Source organism: Fringilla coelebs (genome assembly GCF_963513975.1).
Source record: "Fringilla coelebs genome assembly, chromosome: Z".
Lineage (NCBI taxonomy): Eukaryota > Metazoa > Chordata > Aves > Passeriformes > Fringillidae > Fringilla > Fringilla coelebs.
In genome coordinates this window covers 4,209,057-4,231,064 of record NC_140031.1, presented here as the reverse complement: position 1 = coordinate 4,231,064, position 22,008 = coordinate 4,209,057, and the positions used below count along the sequence as shown (strand labels likewise).

The window sequence follows — 22,008 nt, the reverse complement described above, 5'->3', positions numbered from 1 at the left end:
TTTGTCACTCAGCCAGCTTGAATATAGATTTCATATGTGGCCTGTTTTGTAATTTCTACATCTTCTGCTGCTATTGAGAAACAAAACTCTGTCTGGAGACATCGCTGCTCTGGTCTTAGATGATAACTTCCCCATGACACAAAGCATCTGTGTCTATCTCCTCATGGCCTTAGAGGAACAACTTTTTCTCCTGAAATCAGCACAGTCATGGAAGTGTTCATTTTGGGTCCCCTTATTTTCTTTAGGCTGATCGTCTATATTATAAAAATATCCTTCCTGCAGATGTGTAACTAAACATGAGATTAATTCTGTGAGTTGACACCATTAGCTTAAAAGTAGTAAAAACAATCTCAACTGTATAAACTTTTTCAGTGGGCTGTCATTTGAAAATTATGTGTTTGTGATTATAGATGTGACAGCAAGTGATTCTTTCTACTTATTTTTTTGGTTTTATGTACAGTTTTAAGGAGTCATACACAAATTTACCTAAGGAAAAACTTACATACTTAGCAAGGATCATTCTCTTCTGTTTAGTACGTATTTTAGAGTCCAGATATCAAAAAAATTTTTTCAGGATTTTCTTATCATGTTCTGAGAAAGAGAAATGCTGAAGAGAAAAACTTGTATTTCAGTTCTGTGTCTAGCCAGCTGGGTGAGATGGAATTCAGTAATTCCCTGTTCACTTTTAGCCTCTTTCCTCTTTATTGTTGGTTTTCTGAGTAGAAACACTTTCTCACTCAAGGAGACCTTCATCCTGATCAAGTCCTCAAGGCATTCCTGCAGTATGTACTTAGAATGCACCATAAGCTTTCCTTCTCTTCGTGATTATCTATTAGTCATATTGTGGTGGTGTCTAGAGACCAATAAATTGAGATTATGACAAGATACAATATAGGAATAAATATTGATGGCAGGTGAATAGCTAATAATAAAAACAGATGCATGTACATAAGTTAGTGATGTCGATAACTAATAATGTTCCTCTTTTCCAATTAGATTAATTGATTTCATTTTTTTTCCCGAGAAGAGCAAATGAATTTGTAGCCATTCAACAATAGTAGTTTTGCCTTCTTTAGAAATGACACGTCCCATTGGTGTTTTGCGATTTTTTTTTACTGCCATAAAATTACTAGTGACATGAAGAGTTTACATATATTTTCATTATTAAAGTTACAAAAATTTACCGAGAGTTATAATCCAGGAAATGGGGAATACTATAGAAATAACAAATAAAAATTAAAGATGTCACTGTCCACTCTGTAGAGCGATACAATAATGTTATAGAAGTTAAAGATGAGTTTGAAATACTTGAAGATTTCAAAGAAAACAAAAAAAAATTGGCTGAGAGGAATTGATTTCTCTTTTTTCCCCCTCAAAGAAATTTTTTTAAATGCAGATGGTTTTAGTTCCTTCTCCACTTATTGGACCCAGATTCTGCCATTGTTTCCTCTTTATAATTAAATATTGCTCATGAATAGTTTGTATAAATGAAAGTATAAGTAAAACTAAGTAATAAAGGCACTCCTAAATGAATAAGCATGCAGTTCATGCAGTTCTGACAGTCACTCAGCATTTGAAGTTTATTTCAGATAAAAACATGTATTGTCATAAAGTGTAAAATAGATATGTATGAATTTCTATATTCACAAGTTTATAAAGTAGGTAAACCCAACAAAGTTAGCAGTGTGTAATCCCAGAGCACAACTCTATTTAATTGAGTAGCCATTTGATGCTCTTAGAGGAGGTCAGCTAAGACTTTAATACTGAGAAATAGCACTAAAATAACAGAATTTTAAAAAGCAGACAAACAAACCCCACTCCAGATTGGAGTTTTCACATTCTTTAGCATTTTTGTTTCATGTTCTGTATTTATAAATGCATGACATTAATAGTCAAAAGGCATGAATGCAGAGCCCAGTTTTTGAAAGAGCCTTTGCATAAAGAGCATCAGGAGAAATATCTTTGGTAAGGCCATGACACAACTCAATTGTCATCACAAAATTAAGGTGTAATCCAAAGGCCCTTGCTTCTAAGGGCCTTTTAGAAGAAGGTTCTCCCTGTCTCACAGTCTCACACAGGCAGAGAAACTGAAAGGGATGAAGGGGAGAAAAGCCTGTACTCACCTATAGTTGGGTCATGGTAGTCAGGGAATCGATGGCTAATGAACTGCATGGTCATTGCTGCAGAGGAAAAAGAGAGAGGGAAGAAAAAATAATTATATCACCACCATTAAATAGAAATAGCCAGAAGGACACATGGATAACTCACTCATTCATGTATCAGCTCAGATTGTGAGTGCAGTTTTGTTCTGTCTACTTCTGCAATGCAACAATGCATTGGCTCTACATTGATAACTCAGAGCTGATAAATGAAGAAAAATATGAATTAAACCTCTTTAATTGTCCTAATTTCCAAACTTCTTTGTACCACTCCTGTGTTAAGATCTTACATGTTTTTAACACTTGGTAAATACTGTTAATTTGCATATAGATGAAAATTGCCATGACAAAAACATAAAACATGACTTACAGGACTGATTCATAAAGGTTTTCACAGAAAACAAATGCAAAATGCCACTACAAAATGCCACTAACTGGGGTGCCTAATTTGATTTCTGCTGTATTTATCAATAACTAATTCATTAAACTTGATGCCACAGAAGAAGTCTTCTCTTAACCACCCAGAGAACCTTTCTTCTGAAGAGATTGTTTTATCACTCAATATTAACTGCTTTCAGAAATTTTAGGAAAGTTTCATGAGGCTTCAGGAAAGCTGCATTCTGCCATTTGGAATAGGTAGTGAGCTATGAAAGTGGAAAGTGAAATAGGTAGAAAGTTATGAATTGGAAGTGAAATTCCAATTTATGTGGAAACACATAAATTTTCATGTCCTGTCCAGCATGATGGGTGAAGTTCATTGACCTTGAAAAGCCATGAAAGTAAACTTGGGTATTCAGTGACTACAGTAACATCATAGCAATGAGATGAACTTGGGAAGTTACATTTTCTTGGTTGTTTTTTCCTCTTAAGTTTGAATTTGAAATAATTTAATCTCCCAAACAATGACAGTTGTAAATAAAAACCTTTCAAAAGTTAAATATGTGAATTCCATTTAAATAGAAGGGGGGAAAAAGGGTCAAATGGAATTTTTAAAATACTGCTTGATTTTTAAGCTGTTTTCTTCCAATTTTTTCCCCTGGCATTAAAATTCATCTACAGCTACTACATAGATAGTTATTTTAAAAAGTAGCCTACCTGAAACAAAACTTTCAGTCACAAAACAAGAAATCCAACATGAGATTTGGCCTCATGTCTTGAACATCTCAGCTGCTTTCAACAACATGCACGACAGAGGTTATGAGCAAGATGTGAGACATTTTAAAAAACTGAATATAAATACATTGACTCTTCAAACAGCATTGTTTTAGTTTCATGATTGTCCTTCTCATATTTTCAAGAAACAGAGGCTGGGGAGATAGTTTTATAAAATGATAAAGAGAAGAAGTATTAAACATTTATTAGCATGTTAATAAATTATTGCATCTTTAGTGTAGACAAATATAAATGCTAAGAAGCAGCATTATAAATTCATAGATACCCAGAGAGGGTAACTGTGTAAGAAAAAGCTCATTCAGTCCATATATATTATAGAGCAATAAGTCTATGTACAGTCACACTCAAGTCTTCTGTATTATATGTTTTCAGGTGCATTACTTTTAAGCACTACACACGTTTGACACTTTTATTTCCAGGAGAGACAACTGTTTTTGTTGGTTTTTTTTTTAATTGTGACAGATTTTTAGCCACCTCCATTCTGATTGCTGTTAGTGGTTTATGAAGAATAAATTCCTGTCTGATGTGATCTGCCTAGTTTGCTCTCAGGAGCTGAGGCAGCTAGCAGAAATGCTGCTCATATGGTTTATGCCTACACATTTCCAGCTTTCTGAGGCCCTGTACCACAAATTAATTCAATTTGCTTCACTACCTGCTACTTTTTCCTGCCAAGCTTTTTTTTTTTTCCTTTAAAAAACATCCTAAATTATTCTGCATCTGATCTCATTCTGTTTCCTTCTGGAGCTATGCCTGCGTCACAAAATCTGTAGTTGAAACAAAAATTCTCAGAGGACAGGCAGAACTCATGGCAAATGTTTTTCCTCTCGCCTGAGACAGCCACGAGTCAATACATCATTTATATCCTTATCAAATTCACAGGATTCAAGAGGAATGAAATAATCATGACTGAAAGAATCATGTTGTATTAAATATCAAATTTTCTACTGCGGCATGCAAAAGGTGAAGCGCTCCAAAGGAATGTGAATGTGAGGACGTGGTTTAGTGGAGGCCTTTGCAGTGCTGGGTCAATGGCAGGACTTGAGGATCTCAGAGATCTCTTCCAATCTGAATGGAATTATGTTTCTATGATTGTATGCCAAATGAATCTGGAGAGGGGCAGAATTTGAAAAAGGTGTCAAGAGAAGCAAAGAGTGAAGTTCATTACTTCAAAGCAATGAAGTGAGAACGCCTCACATTAAGCTCTTCAGGAGAATGATGAACGAAAGCTCCCTTCTTCACTCATTTTGTCCCACAGTTTCTTCCCTGACAGTCCTTTGTCACAGGCTCCTCCTCATCATCAGGGGAAGGAACTTCTTTGGCCTCTTTAGTCTTTGTCACCTCTCACCTGGGATTTAGCACTCTCTCGCAGGAAGAGGGTGCAGAAGGAATTGAGGTACACTGATCTTTTTAATCACTGAATTACAACGCAAGATAAGGAAATTGGTGTATAGGTAGTGGGAACTGCGACCCATCTTTCTCTATGTGTTCCTTAAGAGAAGAATTTGCATTTTCTGCCATACCCAACTTCAGAAAGTATTTTCAGAGCAGGCATAGCTTTGTCTAAGAGAAGCAATAACTGATTTGTGGCTACAAAAAATAAGTTCCTTTATCACGAGGACAAAGAACAAAGAACTCTCCAAACATTTGCTGCGCAACAACAGCTTTGTCCAGTTTACCAGGCATTCCCCAGACCTGGCTGCTGGATGTGCAGAAATTAGCTCTGAATGATGGCTGAAGGTTGGTGGAGTACTTCCCAAAGGAAAAGGGCCTTCAATCACCACTGGCATAAAACCATGATGCTCAGCTGGAGCCTCAGGAATTTGACCTGCCCTATCTGGGCTTCCCAGCAGGACACCTGCCTCAGCTGGAATATGCTGGCTTCTTCATTGCTACTAACATCAGCTCCAAACTAATTTTCCAGAGTGAATTAATTTTGAAAACTAACAGAAAAATGGTATTGGTATTTCATGCTGTGTGTTTAAAATATTTTCCTTGGTCCCATGGTTTTCCTCATCCATTACCTTCTTTTTCTCCCATATAAATTAACATTCACACCTAGTAAATTCAAAATATTCATTGAATATTTTGTGAACTTTCCCCTTTGGAATTCCAAATTACACTGCACCAAATTTTTACGGGTCTATAAATTAGGGACCCCTTGATTCTGATTTATGCCACACACAAAGCACAAAATGTGGCTTTAAAACAGAATTTAAAAATAGAATAAATTCATAAGACTGATTCTTGAATAAATACATATACATGTAAAAATATTGTTGGTTAAGAAATGGTTAAAAAAACCAAATCAAACCAAGCAAAACCCTTTTAATCCATAGCAGATATTGTGAAACATTTTGAATTGCAAGTTGTCTGAAAATTTTTAATGAATATTTTATGACACTGCAAAGATCATTTCATTTAAATGGGACATGTACATCACACAGAAGCTATGATAAGTAAAAGGATCATTGTTTCAGATGAATAGCATCTTCTTTATATCCATCTGTGGCTAAGCAAATGCAGGTTGCCCCAGCTGAGCAAATGTAAGCCTGACATGCATGAGTAACTATGCAATTTTAAAGTTTTCCTGTCTTTTTAAAACAAGAAAGGGGTTCAGATCCTTCAGATCAAATCCTTCAGATTTTTTTTTTCAAACATGATTATACAATGTTAATTAACTATCTAAAAGGCTGTGCATTGCACCTATGCTGTCATAGAAATATATATGTTTTCTTTAAATAATAAATTTAGTCCTGTCTTCTACTTTCAATATAATTCTAAATCCCTCTTAATTTTTTTTTTGTCCACTGAGTCAAAAATGCCATGCTTAGAAACAGGCTGGGGTCACATACTTATTCTGAAGCATCCTTTTGACCAGTACAGCAAAAATAAAATTCATCTAAAGAAAGAATTAATCTTACAAATATATATGTGTCAGTGGGTTCACAAGCCAATAGGAAAAATGTTTTGATACTCCTACAACTGTGAAAGCAGATAGAATAGAATCCCACTCTTCTCCTAATTTTTTCTAAATTTTATTTATACCAAAAACTGAAAGCACCTATTTTTCAAGGCTGTAGAGTATGCTGCAAGCTTACATAATATTTGTTATTCTAATGATGTGAATCCCTGATGTGAATATCACATTCTTCTTGTCCCTCTCTATTCACCCAGTACCTTTCACATATTCCCCCTCTCCTGGTGGTGATGATCTGATGGCATAATAAATCTGTTTCCAACAGAATCTTTACCCTCAGCACAAATCCTACACTTTAAGCACTCTAACAAAATTAGCACAGTAGTTGCATCTCAGAGACCAGTGATTCCATAGGGTAGATTCACATTATTTTAATTTAGATCCGCCCTTCCAGTGGATCCTTAACTCCTGTTTTCTATAATAGTGTACAAATGTTACAGAAACATATATAGACCCATCTATAAACATTGAGGTTTCAATGAGACCAGTGTAGAAGATGGACATTAAAAAAATATAATATGGTGAAGTGAGTGGATTTGATGATTACTTCATGAAGTTCATAAAAAAAGAGAGCACACAGATATTATTAGAATAGAGAAGGTGGCAAAGAAAGTACAGAGTCTAAAAACAACCAATGCATCATAATAAGAGACATTGTCATGGAAAAAGAGGAAATAAATATGTTTTATTTAAAAATTTTGCATGCAACCTTGCCCCTGTCTATATGGAACATTAAAAACTTTCTAAAACATGGTCAGGGCAAGTTGGACATACCTTATTTTATTACTTAATAAAGAATTTTATTATTAATAAATATATACAAATTATATTTTATCAAAATTAGACTATTTCAAAAACTAGGCAAGAACTATATTGCTACTATTTTATTTCTGAAATACTAAAGGCTTTAATCAGTTCTGATCTGTCTGATGGTTTCATACCCATAAAACTTTAGGAATCACCTTCTAAAATGTACTGGCTTTGCAAAAGCTCATGCCTGAAGATTGTAATGTTTACTTCTGTTTTGTTAGCTTGGAAAAATTACAAGCATCCCTACAATTAGCTATGAATTTTTAGATTAGCACGTTAGATAAGTCATGATTTTCACTTATACCTCCACCCACTGAATTTTAACCAACAGACATCAACCAAGTGAGGCTCAATAAGTGCAAATTCTGGATTCTGCACCTGGGCTGGGGCAACCCTGGAGGTGCAGACAGAGTGGGGATGAGATCCTGGAAGGCAGTGCCATGGAGAGGGACCTGGGGGCCCTGGTCAGTGGCAAGTGGAACTTGAGTCAGCAGTGCCCTGGCAGCCAGGAGGGACATCCCTGTCCTGGGGACATCAGGCCCAGCATCCCCAGCTGGGCAGGGGAGGGGATTGTCCCGCTCTGCTCGGGGCTGGGGCTGCCTCACCTTGAGCGCCGTGAGCGGTTTTGGGGGCCCTTCTCTGTATCAGAAAGATATCCAGCCATCAGGCAGGATCCAAGGGAGGCCCTGAGGGTGGTGAGGAGCCCTGGGGGAAGCCTGTGAGGAGGGGCTGAGGGCACTGGCTCTGTCCAGCTGCAGAGGAGGAGGCTGAGGGGAGAGCCCAGGGCAGTCACAGCTCCCTGCGAGGAAGAGGAGGGGCAGGATCTGATCCCTGCTCTGTGGTGACAGGGACAGGACCCAGGGAACGGCCTGAAGGTGTGTCAGGGGAGGGTTAGGTTGGGCATCAGGAAAGGTTCTTCACCCAGAGGGTGTTGGGCACTGGAACAGCTCCCCAGGGAATGGGCACAGCACCGAACCTGGTGGAGCTCCAGAAGTGTTTGGACAAAACTCTCAGGCACATAGTGTGACTCTTGGGGGATGGTGCTGTGCAGGGCCAGGAGTGGGACTCAGAGATCCTTGTGGTTTTCTTCCAACTCAGAACACTTTTTCATTCTGTTATTCCGTGAATAGTAGGAGGTGAAGACAGTTTTTTTTTTTTTTCAAGAATCTAATGAGCTCTGTGAAAAGTTCTATGGACTTACATTAACTTCGAGTTACTGGAGACACCAATAATCATGAAGTATATTAGGAGAAAAAAAATTCAATATTCTCTAAATGCAACCTGAGAAAGATTTTATCTGTGTTCAGTTTCTGCAAGTTTAATGACTCAAGGTCAAAAAGACTGAGAAAATCAAAAAGTATTAAAATGAAACAAAAATTTTGCTATGAAACAAATGAGAAATATTAGCTGTGTAATTTAGGCTATAGACTAGGAAATATTTTTAGACATCATATGAGAGATCTTCTGGAACAAGATTTAAACACAGAAAATGGAAAAAAAAACTCTTTGATTTTAAAGGGTTTTTAAGTGAAAGGATTGAATTAGTGAAATATTACATTCTTTTGGAGATTTTTTCTCCCTCTATTCTTATTTTCAGGTAGGGAAAATGTTAATTTAATGTATAGCATTTTAATAAGGATAACATCTATAGTCAGATACACAACTAATATCAGTTCTGGAAATTAGGGTTTGGTTTCCTAAAATATTACCTGCTTTAGATCTCAAAAACTTTATAAAACTTTTTGCTTTCCAGGAAGAAACTTTCATATGGAAAGCACTGTTTTGTAAAACACAAGGATAATGTAAATGGCCTTAGATTTATGATCTTCTTGCGGTGGGAAGGTTAGCAGAAGAATCTGAAGACGTTTCATACACAATTAATAAAGTCACAGCCAGTACATCAGCAGCCTTTATGGTTTTGAACAAAATATGTTGCATTTCTGAGTTTGTTTTCCTACAATTTTCTAAAAACCCTTTTCTCTAACAGCTAGGTGACAGTTTCCCAAAGGATTATAAGATTGGAGTATGTAAGATATTTCCTTTGGTTTTATTTCCATTTATTTTATGTACACATGCTGCATGTATATTACAGTATATATTAGAATAAATAACTGATAGGTTTAGTTACCTGAACAAAACAAAGGGAGTGGTGGGGTCTGAGGAGCATTTATTTGGGTCAAAAAGATACGTGTGAAGTGTGATGTCTAATATAGGGTATTTTTTATTGTACTTCATGAAATTTAAAGAGTAAAGGGCAGGTACCTAGAGATACAGAGGAAATTTTCTAGCAATAATGTATTTTTGTACATTGATTATAGTTATTTGTATGGTTGCCCCATGACACAGTAAATGGTAAAGTGTATAGCTAGATCTAAAGCTTTGATTTTTTTAAAACGGGTTGCAGTGAACTCAAAGATCTCACCCCACAAAAATGTACTCTTATCTTCATAGTGCCAGAGGATGTGAGGATTTCTAAGCAGAAGTTTTAATGTCTTTTACTCTGCTCTTCCCCAAACACCACTACAGACTAGATGCCCTGACAGGAGAACAGTCTCAAGACACGTTTGTTGTGGCCCAATACAGCCATTTTTACATTGTCATACCCTTTTAGGAATTGGCCAAAAAGCTTTACCATTGTTTCAGGAGTGAATGCTGCAAGATCTGTGAGCTGCAATTATTAATTTTTTAGGTGTTACAATGTATTATTTATTGAGAATTAGCTCTGAAATGAAGGTAAGCGGAATTTTATTCCTGTGTTAAGCACATTCTGGTGTACTAGAAAAATACAGAAGCTTTTTGTAACAGAATCTCCTGCATAGGCTGGGATGCTGCTACAGCATTGGATTGTTAAACTTTTTTTTTTGCTAAATTGGTGGGTGTTTTTTTCACCTATAGAAGCAGAAGTCCACTGAAAAGAATATCAGTCATCAGAAAGAATAGTCTTAAAATCAAAAGTCTTTTAAATTTAATTTTTATTATTAGAATGAAGGTTAAACCCACAAAACACCATGGAAATTTTAAACAGAAAATCAGGTTACTAGGGCAGCTGGAGCAGAAGCAAGGAACTCTTCCTAATTCACCGTAAATCTTGCACTGTAAAGGAAGAGCAGGCTGTAATCAAAATATGTTGGGGTGGAGCTGGTGGTAACAGAGAAAGGCAGATGTTTTCTTTGGAAAATAGTCAGTTTTTAATTACTCCTGTTGCCCCAGAATGAAACAAAGAACTCAATGCAGAAACTTATATGTTGAGACAATGTGTTCCCTGAGAGTAAAAATAAATAATTAGGAAGAAGGTGAATGGAAAAAAAAGTTAGAAAACCATCTTTTGTTTTGAATAATTTTGAATGAATAGATAAAAATCACTAATCACACAACAGTTCTCACCCCAGTCTTTTTTATAATCATTAGCTGTAGAGATATGAATTCTCATCATTTTCCTTTAAGGTGTCATTAGTAGAAAAATGATAAATTCTAGGCAGTGGTTACAGTTTTCCAGCATGTACTGAAAGATGAACATAGATAATGTGCAAAAAATGCACCTTAGACATGAGAAATTTGCAGGAAAATGCCATGTAGGAAAAGTGCTCTCATGAGAGAAAAGTTTCATGTCTTCTGTATCAGCAGAGTCTAGTGAAAAATGGCAGTACTGAAGACTTCCAACTGCCATTAATATCTACATCAAGACTCTGTTCCAGGTCAGAAGGCAGAACACCCTGCGTTGTAAAATTTGTGTTAAAAATTCCATTTAGTGGTTAAGGAAACAAGGAAGAAGATGGGAGTTGCATTTATTGCCCACATAAGAGACATCATCATAATGTGATACAAATTAACGATAATGGTAAGGTAGATTGCTACCACTTACCAACCATTTCCTCCATAGTGTATCCCTGATCCCTTCCCAGAAATTCTCCCACAAAAATACTGAACATTCCCTACCCTGCTTAGCTTATGTGACTTGACAAGATGCCTTAATAAACAGAAATTACTGCTGGTAAATGCTACCATTAGTGCATTTTTCCACTGTGTTTCTTCCATCAAGTTAAAATCAGAGAGAAAACTTAATGTGTCTTCTACTGTTCTTCAGTTAGCAAATGCAATGGGAACTTCACCCTTCCATTAGTGAGCAATCCAAAATATAATTACATAAATAGGTTTTAAAGCAGGCTCCAGGATAATGTGATTTTTAAAGCAGAATACATTAAATAAAGCTAGAAAGACTCAATTTTCACATATTATTTCAGAAAAGAATATAACTGATCTTGAACCATTGCAGATAGACACATTTCAATTAAAGTCAATGGATAATACTCATTTTTACAAAGGGAATACAGCAAACAAGGGAAACATAGGGTCAATCTTCATACAAGGAAGCGTTGGCTTGCTGCTACCAGCCTAAAGTATCATAACTTCACAGGGAAAAACACTTTCAAAAAAGGATAAATCCATTTCATTCCATGGGAAAAAAACCTCTCAACAACCACATTTATTTCTCTCCTAATCTTTTTTTAACTGTTGGCATGTTTCCCTGTAATGATAACTTGAGATGCCCAGGCTTGCTTTGCTCCTGTTTCAGGTAGTGGGAAATTGAGGTTGTTTGCAGGTTTGCTAACTTAAACTAGTGGTTATCTCCTGTGCTACCTTCCATGTGAAATTACACCCCATGCATTAAGCAGTGAGGAATTGGCAGTGACAGCAGCTGTATTTTCTTGTGAGTGGGACAGAGTAGCTGCTGTTCTGTAAGGTGGTACCAACCTTTCTGAACATAAAACCCATGGTTTGGAAAATTGATGACACATCAAAGAGGAAGACACAACTCTTCCCTTTAAATCCTCTCAGGAATCTTATTCAGTGTTAAAGTGGAGATGAGGTTTTTATCCATTCTTTTCTTTCCAGTGCCAGGTTTTCTCAATGTATCAGTTATTGGAATTGAGGATAGGATCCAGATTCACAGATACTGTTGGCAGCTAATTCCCTTTGACTAAACAGGCTTTAGGTGTTTATCAGCCCATGGCCATCTGAACTATAACCTTTTGTGCCTCTCTCAAACATTCAAGTGTCTTTGAAAGTTTATAGAACCAGGGAATTTAGGCTGGAAAGGATTTCCAAGCCCAACCATTTGCCCAGCACTTCCCAGGTCACCACCAACGTTTATCCCCAAGTGCCTCATCCTCATGGCTTTTAGATCCTCCAGGGATGAGGACTCCAACACTGCTTGGGCAGCCTGTGCAAATGTTTTACAAATCTTTTAGTAAAGAAAATTTTTCCTAATATTCAATCTAAGCCTTCTTTGGCTCAACTTCAGTCCATTTCTTCTTATTACCTTATTACCTCCACCTGGTTCCAACCTCCTCCCAAGGCAGTTGTAGAGAGTGCTAAATGTTGTTGAGGATTAAAATTATGGTCTTGTTTCCTGCTGCTGATATAACTTCCATTGAAATTAAAATACTGTGAGAAAATTGGTTTATGATGAAATTTCAGACAGGAAACTGTACCAAATAAAGGAAAATTTACTGGTTTGGATTGATAGCATCAATATTTTTAAAGTATGAGACTGATTTGCTAACACTACTGTTATATATTTTGTAATAAATTCCATATATTTACCCTTCTGCTATAAATTAACATGATTTATAGATAATTATTTATCACTTTCATAATTATTTTTTCATTTCTGTTCCTTAATGTAGCTTAATACACTGGCTTTCCTTTTCAATAAAAATGTAAACAAAATCTAAAACATTGTATTTTTATCAGAAATTCTCTCATCCTTTCTTTCAATATCAGACACACATTTCTCCTTTAATAGTCATGGTGGTCAAATAATATATAAAGGAAGTAGACTAACAGGGAAGGAAGCATTTCTGAAGATGCATCTTAAGTCAGAAAACTGACTCCAGAATATTGTTAAAATCCTAACGAATATTTTAATTTCTCAAAAACATTTGATTCTTCCCAGAATGTTGTCCTCTATAATTTATTTCCTAACATATACTTCAATTTGCATTTCTCTTAGTGGAGTTATTTATCTCAGTGAAGCGAAATACCACATCATCTACATTATATGAGTGGAGAAATGTTCCTCACTGCCCAGGTGACTCTGCACTCAACATATTTTACTTGTCACATATCAGATGTTTTCTCTCTTATCTAATTAGGCAACACTTCACAACAAAGTCAAACATGCCACATTAACTCTGGCACCAACACGAGTTCTAAATGTCTTTGCTGCTGCACTGAAAACGTTTCTGTTAGATCAGGGAAAGGTGAGGTTCCTCAGTTTATTCCCCCTGCATCCACATATGAACACATCCAAATCTAAAAGCCTGTAATTATGAACTGTTCCCCTAAAAACAAATCAAACTATTGAGAAAGCCTGGAAATGAGGAAAATGAGATTTTCTGGATGGAGGAGAACTTCTGTGTTTTAACTTAGAATATGGTTATGCAGGGAAAATAAAAATCAGGAAGATAACAATATTCATAGAGTCAGCAAAAAAATTTGGCTTAAAGGGACTTCAAAGACCAACCCCCTGCCCTGAGCAAGGACATCTCCCACTAGATGAGGAATCTCAAAATCCCATCCAAGCTAGTCCTGGAATTTTAGACTTGCTGCAATAGACATCCTACAGTAGCTTTAAAATTTTAAGGACATGGAAAGGAATATAATGTCTTAACATCTAAATACTCCAGAGGCTGAAGCTGATTGGGAAGAAGAGAGTTTCTAGATCCAGAAAACAGCAGGCAATTTGGAGACAAACCAATGGGAAATAATGAGCTATCTCAAAGGGCAATACCGACCCTTATGTTTTCATTTACTTCCACTTTACATAGCAATCACTGAAAAACTTCTGAGGAAGTTTTATGTGATTGTGTGAATCTGAGGAGACGTGTTTTGAGCTTTTGACACTGCTACCACCTCTCTGTCCTTTGATTATCACCAGCATCTTTTCTGCTTCTGTTCCCAAACCCGCAAAAAAACAAAGGCAACACCAACACGGACAGGAAGCTCTGAGATTTATGGGATTGTCACATAAGACTTGGCTGTGAATGCTTTCCTTAACTGTTCATCTAAAATCAAGTCAGTAAAAACATGAAATTTTTAAGAACAAACTAAACCAATCCCTTCAATATGAAATTACGCGGAGAAAAGGAGGAAGGAGGCATGAGATCAAGCATTTTGCATAAGACACTCAAGTTAGTGATAGAGTGCAAAAGACTAAAAAAAACAACTACAAAAATGTGAAATGAGACCTCTCATTCTCTTCATGCTCTCTCAGTACAAACTTGGCTGGAAGTTTGACATCTGCCAAAAGCACATTCATAAGGCTTGACACACGTACGCGCTATATGGTGATATATTAACAGCAGGCACAGTTGCCAGACATGTTGGGGGTGAAAGGTAGCACTTCAGGCACTAAAAGAGGTGATTTATTACAACATTAGTGTGCCACTGAAAAGGTCAGAAAGCAGCAAAACACATACAAAAAGTTTTAGAGGGTTGATTGTAATTTCACTGAGAAAACCTACATTATCCGATTCAGTCTTGTATCCTCAGTGTGAATAAGAAATGTTAAAGCTCTTAATATGAGCAACATGGAAAGACTAAACAATATTGTTTTTTTTTTCCTACAGCTGGAAGGCGACTACTCACGACCCAGGAGCACTTTGGCCCCAGAGCAGGCTGAGTCTCAGTCTTTCGTTCTTCTGGGCTAAACTTACTTTTGTGTATTTTGTAATGCACTTCTGTCCTTGGTGTCATTTATTCTGGTGTGAACCAGCTGTCTCAGGGGTTTATGGTGCTATGCATCACCTTCACTTGATGGCTGACAGAAGCCCTATTTGGTGACCCTACACCTTTCCATAAAAAAACAGTAGCAGGTAAAAAACCCCAACCATACCACCGACTGACCAAGCCAAACTGAAACAACCTTACAAATCTTTCCACTCTCCCCAAACAAACATGGTGTACTTATACAAGTCTTGACATATACACTAGAGGCAAAATTCTACTCAGGATTTCTGAAATTAATTTGGAACACAATATATTGGGGGGAGATAGATGAATAAAAACAGTTTTGAACTTTGAAAAAAAATCCTTACCAAAATTAACTTCTTGTTCATAAAAGGCCATAAAAGACAGATACATGTAGCTGTTTCTGGATTTTCCTAATTGCTGCCAAAATTTGTTCTATAATCAGATCTCCTTAACAAAAATAATTTTGCCCCATGGTCAGGAGATTTACTTCATCTGCTCAATTGTGGGACTAGGATTTATGTTTTCCCATCTCTACAGTAATTATAACATCGAAATTTTGTCTTGGTGGTGCAGAGGCATCATAACTCATCTCCCTAAAAACCACAACTTGGCAGCTGAAAACCACAGAGAAACTTTTTTAAGACCTTGATAATCTGATGACTACCTTAAGCACAAAAACCCCACACATCTTCAGGTTACAACAGCTAGAAATGTTCCCTTAAGTATATATATATATTAAAAAAAAAAAAGCATTTAGGAGGACTTTTAGGGGCCCAGTGAGTAAGCTGATATTGAAGTACTCTGCATGCTAACAGTGTGAGGACATTGTGCTGTGCTGATTCAGAAATGACTCAGCTCAGTTACCAGAAAAGGGGAGAATCAGGTCTTTTTCAAAGGTACAGTGATATAGATGTGACAGAATGACTCATCCGTCATCAGTGTTTTAGTCAGCAAAGTCTTTGGCTGAATGACAAGTATTTATAACTGGAAAACAGAGTCACTCAACCAAAAGGAAGTAAGCAAAAAAGATCTGGATATTAAGCCTGGTTTTTAACATCTGACTATGAGGTCACGGCATTCCATAACCTGAGCACTACTTTAATGCCAAATCAAATCCATTGAACAATCTGCTTTTTGCACTTCTCTCTGTTTCTGATTCAGAGGATATATACTCTGCAGCACTCACCTAAGCACAGAATGAATAATCTCTGTCCATTTTCTTGTGAAAATATATGTTTTCTTCAGCAGTATGTCTTTCACCAGAAGTTTTACTTCAGTTTTATAGGGCATTCATGATACAGCTTGGAACCTCTTCCTTTGAGAGAAACTTGCATAAAAGTTTTGAAGGATATAAACCAAGATACACAGAAATTACTGTGAGCTTCTCCATTGATATTAGCTGGAATTTCATGTAAGTTTTTACTTGTGCAATGTTCTTTCCACAAGGTCTTTCAGCAGGAGTATTTAAATATCTTAAAAATAAACCATAGTGAGTGAAATTGTTACTCTGAGATCAGTGGCAAACCTTTCTATTTAGGCTGAAATTTCTCTTTTATCTACATATAACTGTGGCTATTTGCCTTTACATTTTGCAAATGAATACGCTTATTACCTATAACTTTCTTTTGGTGCATGTGTGACTTACAAAGGGGGAAAGAAAGAAGATATATTAAACATAGCTTTCTGTTTGATTTTTTTTTAGTTAAAAAAAAACCTTCCGTATTATTTTATAAATTGAAAAATATCTTTTCTTGCAAAGGAAAGCATTTTTATAAACATTCAAATCTAGAACTCATCTCATTCCTTCAGCCAAGACAAAAGAAAGAGCTACAATTATACAGGATCTTCAAATCTGTGCATGGGTGGAACACAAGCAAATATAGAGTATATGGACCATGTTCAAATTATTTCCTGCTAATTGCAAATTTATTGAGTTCACTTAATGACCAAACAGCAAGAGCTGCCAGTGGTATTTGGGAGGTCTTTATTCTCAGATATGCTATTTCATTCAGTAGATTCTATTTTTCCTCAGTAGTTTTCTAATAATGAGAGAATTGATACAAATATATATAGAGAGAGATAGATAAATAGCTACAGAGAGAGAGAGAGAGGGAGTGAGAGAGAGAGAAAGAGAAAGAGATGCACCAGTATTTTCTGGGTGAAAAAAGAAAAGATACCTACAAAATGGCTTCACCTTCCAGTTTCTCATCAGAGTGATGTAACTTCTGAGATGCCTCACCCTGTAGGAGCTAAGGAGAGTGGTCACAGCTGTTCATGTGAATTTGCCTTATTATCTGTGTGATAAATTTACTTCTTCAAAAGCATTTTGAAAATTTTTCTCTTTACTCTGATATAACTTTTGAAATAGAACTTCATGTGAGATCTTTAAATGCTTTTAAAATTGTCAAAGATGTCTGTAAAGCAGACACAAAAAGTCAAGAAAGCAGAAATAATGCAAAAAGAGCAAAAATAGAAGTGAATTAAACAAAATTCTAGTTACCATCAGAACATCAAAATGTGTAATTTCATAGGGAATGTTCATTGCTACCTCTAATAATATATGCTTTTGAAGTTGAAACTGGAGCACTTACTTAACTTTAAAGGCAATGAGGCTATTTGTATGTTTAAAGACAGAATTATGCTTAAGTGAATTGCCAAAATTGGGTATAATCTGCTAATTTGCAAAATTTAGCAATCCTCAGTGAATTCTCTTAGTATAATTTTAAGTTAGAAGAAAGGTGTAAGACTGAAAATCAAATCAAGCCAAACAAAAAACTATTCTGGAGAGATTTAGATATTTAGAGACACTGTTATTAAAACTATGTATTTAAAGAATAAAGAGTGAAATCTGTGAAATACATTTGTGACTTTTAAAATATTTATATATGAAATAAATATTTTGAGAAACAAAACTTTTCAAGAAACCAAATATACTACAAGACTTGCATGCCATCTTGGTAATTGGTTAATATGTTGGCACAGTTGACACTCTCAGTTTTTTAACTTTTCTATTGATGCTGAAACAATATAGGTACAATACATCATAAAAAAGCCAAGAACTTTGTAAAATCCTCTGAGAACTTACAGCTCAGGAAAACTGCTCTGTGATGGTCTCTGAACTGGTATGCCTAGACCAGTGATCCCTCAGGGCATTTTTTGAAGAGCTAAATCCAGTATGGTAGAAAGAAAGGATAAATTTACCTCCCACATATGGGTTCCCTTTTCACCTAGGTCAAAACCAAGTGCTTATGCAGCTGTACAGAGGATTGTTTTGCCTCCTTGGCAGTTTCAACGCTCTGAATTAAACAACTCCTTGTTTTTTAACCATAGCAAAGGTCAGACAAACAGAAGGTCTGACAAACCAGAGAGATAAATAACCCAGGGAGTGGGATGAGGAGGGAAGCTCTATTATTACCTTAAAGACTTCTGGCTCACAGTTTATAGGGAAGCCAAGTCATGAGTGGCAAAAACATGAAATGCTTATGCATGTCTGCGGAATCCAGTAATTCTCCTCTGTCTTTCTGCCTTCCTCTAATTTACTGTTCTAATCAACAGACCTATTTTCTACCCCCTTAGATACCCCCATCCCCCTGACAGGGTTGGCGTAAATAACAAACAGCTCCAGCCCTTGGCTTCGCCAATATGAAACGCTAGATACAAAATGAGTTACTGTAAATAACACAGGGACTGGTGCCATAAAGCTGTCACCTTTACCTCCAGGATTTTCCTTCCTAATAGACCCACACGCTTCCCTGTTATCATCTACAGTAATTTTTTTTTTCTGAAAAAGCTGAAGCTGCTATTAGTCAGATAGAAAATCATTTAGGGACAGCAAGCAAAGGCACGTTTCCTTAATAAACAGCAGGGTCAGCAATAACCATTAGGGATTTTGCAGATATTTCTCTGAAAGGGAGGTTCTGATTCTGCACTCATTGGCTTTGATGATAAAACTCATGCGTTTTGGGGGGCTGGGAAGGATCTGACCAAACTCTATAATAAAGACTTGTAGGCCATTGAAATGCTGAAGCAATGATATTCCAAGCTACAGTGGGGGATTTATTTATTTTAGGTGGGTGTATCTCTGCTGCCACCCTACCTGTTCTTTTAAATTACAGCTTGAGTCTAATTTCCCAGCTATAAATAACAGCAAAATTAAGCAAACCATGTATGCAGTACAGTCCAAATATGTACAGCATACCAGTTTGAAGCTGACATTTGGCTTAGTAAGGGGGAAAATCTGACAAATTTTGAGGTCTGCTTGCATAAACCAGTCAAAAGTTCAAAAACGTTGTGATGTAGTGTAATATTATGAATCTATTACATATAAATGCAAATGTTTCAATGTGTTGAGTTGGTACAGCTTTATGAGTTCTTTATGGCCCCTTTTTCCTATTTTTATAAAAATATTTATTGTCACACTGGAATTCATGCTTATACTTGGGAGAGACCCTGCAATTTTAGTTTTTGCCTACATAGAGACATCTGTGTTCAGTCCTAGAATTGAATGACTTTCAAGATTGTTTTCTGTCTTCTGGTCTCCATCTGATGTTCACTGAAGCCAATTGAAAGTGGTACTTGGGTCATGTCCACAGCCCTAAAGTGAACATTTCATTTCAGGAGCTCAGGTGCAGATGTTTGATAAGGCAAATGCTTGTGCCCAAGTTAGGCAGAATGAACAGCCCAAATGTCACAATTGCCTGCAAGTGTTAGGTTTTGACTGGAGAATCTGCAGCAGGTAACTTCACCTTCAGAACAGGTGCAGCAGCTTACACACAATATTTAGAATTTAGTTTCATGAGCCATCTGAGCACAACAAACATTACAGCAACACACTGAAGCTCAGAGCACTGCCAAAAATTGAGAATTACCATCTGGCCCAGCACCAATGGCTGGGCCATTTCTGGGAAGAAACAATTTACAGATTGAGCTCAGGTAATAAACTTCATATGTCTCATTATAATAGACTTGTGATGAGGGTGCACTGACTCAGGGGTTACAAAAACACTAAACCACTAATCCTGCACTGATCCTCGCCTTTACCCAAACTAATTGCTAAAAACTCTGTTTGAGCTTCTTCTGTGGATAAAATTTAATTCAGAATTTGGCCGCTCATTTTATTCAATGATGTCATCATGCTTCCCCTTCATTTGAACAAGATTCTCTTGTGATTTTTTAATGCCTTGAAGAAGGCACAAAGGAACTGAGTCCAAGACACCAGAAAGGAGCTGAATTTCCACTGCTTACCTAGGAATTAATGCTATCTCACAGTTCTTCAGAAAAGCTGTTTTTTTTACCCCCATTTTACCAATGTAATGCTCAATAAAACGCCCATCTAGATGAGAGTGGAGGACTACAAGTCCTTACCCCTTACCACACTTCCATGCCTTCTAAAAAGTTGTCATGGAACTTTGGGTGACAACAGCTTGAGTTTCTCCCAGAATCAAATGAAAAACTTCACTTATTGTAACTGCTTTTAAAATAGTTATTGCTATAATTAACTCTGTGAGAGGAATATTGCATAAAGTAACTGAAAGAGAAGGAGTGCTGTTTATCTTTTCTCTATGTATTTTTTTTTCTTTTACATTTGAGAACTGTAGACAAAACTAAACTTCCAGTAATTATCTGAAGTTTCTCCTTAGCATAAATCTTGTGGTTGAATTTGCACTGCATGCAATGATGAATACTGAATAAGCAGCTAGTAGTATCATCCAACAATAAATCATGGTTTTACCTGCCCAATTTTGCATTTCATACCAAAATGTTAAACATGGGGTGAAAAAAGATGATTATATACACAGTCATGCACAAAATTGTTTGTAGAGACACAAATGAACATATAAACACACACACATGTACATTCGTATTCCTAAGCTGCAGATCATTTATTTCTACACTGCCAAATGTCCTATTTGAACCTCTATCTCTCAACCTCATTTAATGTGGGACATTCAGGTTGGATCAAAGGGACACAATGAAAATCTATTCATGCACAACTTAAAAAACACATACTTGTCTCTGTTTAGTGACAGTACTGCTGCAAAAATCTGTACTGCATGCCTAAAAGTAATATTTAAACACATTTATTGAGGCACCACAGGGAAACATTCCTTTAGAATGCTGTAGAACATACAAATTGTACACTGAATGCAAACAGAAGTCCATTATAATTTGTGTGACACACTCTTTTTCTATTAAGTAGGCAGCAGGCACATCATATGCAATCAGTTTAATTTTACTTTTAATATTTTTGTATTTCCTGATTAAAAAAATAGAGTATGAGGAAAAATATTAGAAAAAGTCAAAGATTATGAAATTACATTTCAGGTTAAATCAAGTAGAAACTTTTTTCTTTCTTTTTCCTGATTAACTGGGAAAGTGTAAAAATAACGTTTGAGCTTCTGGCAATATTTATATCGGAAATATGTTGATTACTGTGAAGCATAATATATAACCTGAAAATATGGTGAATTAGATCAAATTAAAGACTCTTGTATTTGGAATATTTACAGAGTTTTATGTAGAACATATTAATTAACCCTGAAATTTCACCAAATACACAAGGATTTAAATCTGACATTCAAATACCATCTGCTGACATGAAATATCCTCTACATAGTCCACAGACTGCCATTTGTTCCTATTCATACAAGAGGTGCTCTGGAGTCTTACTTCATGAGTCCTTTGAGGAACTAATTAAAAAGGTTTCGAGACAACTACACTTCACATTTAAAGTAGACATATTTTTAGTACTTTAGGTCTTGAAAAGTGACATACCACTTTTATTTCAGCCCCAGGCAGAGTGCAGGTGAGTTGTCTGTAATTCTGCTTTGTTTTAATGGTGACACCAATATAGCTGTGTATGTCAGCAACCAAAGAATAAAGGTGTCACAGACATATTTTATAAAATATCCCTTTGCTAGGATTTTTCTCCTGAGAAGTTGAGAGGCCTCAGGAACAAAATTATGATTATCTGCTGCTGTGGAATGCAACAGGTGGATCTGGGATTGGTCTCATGTGGTTGTTTCTAATTAATGGCCAATCACAGTCCAGTTGTCTCGGACTCTCTGGTCAGTCACAAGATTTTATTATCATTCCATTTTCTTTTCTATTCTTAGCCAGCCTTCTGATGAAATC

The 22,008-nt window shown here is 36.3% G+C and overlaps 1 protein-coding gene across 1 annotated transcript in view; it reads right to left on the bottom strand.

Annotated features, from left to right (window-relative positions):
- Nucleotides 1–22,008, bottom strand: part of RIT2 (Ras like without CAAX 2) — a gene marked incomplete at both ends in the record, with an annotated part of 172,452 nt that overhangs the window by 120,736 nt on the left and 29,708 nt on the right. Inside the window, one exon of the mRNA XM_084225623.1 lies at nucleotides 2,124–2,180. Coding sequence (XP_084081749.1) covers nucleotides 2,124–2,180 — 57 coding nt within the window. The remainder of the gene's footprint in view (nucleotides 1–2,123; nucleotides 2,181–22,008) is intronic.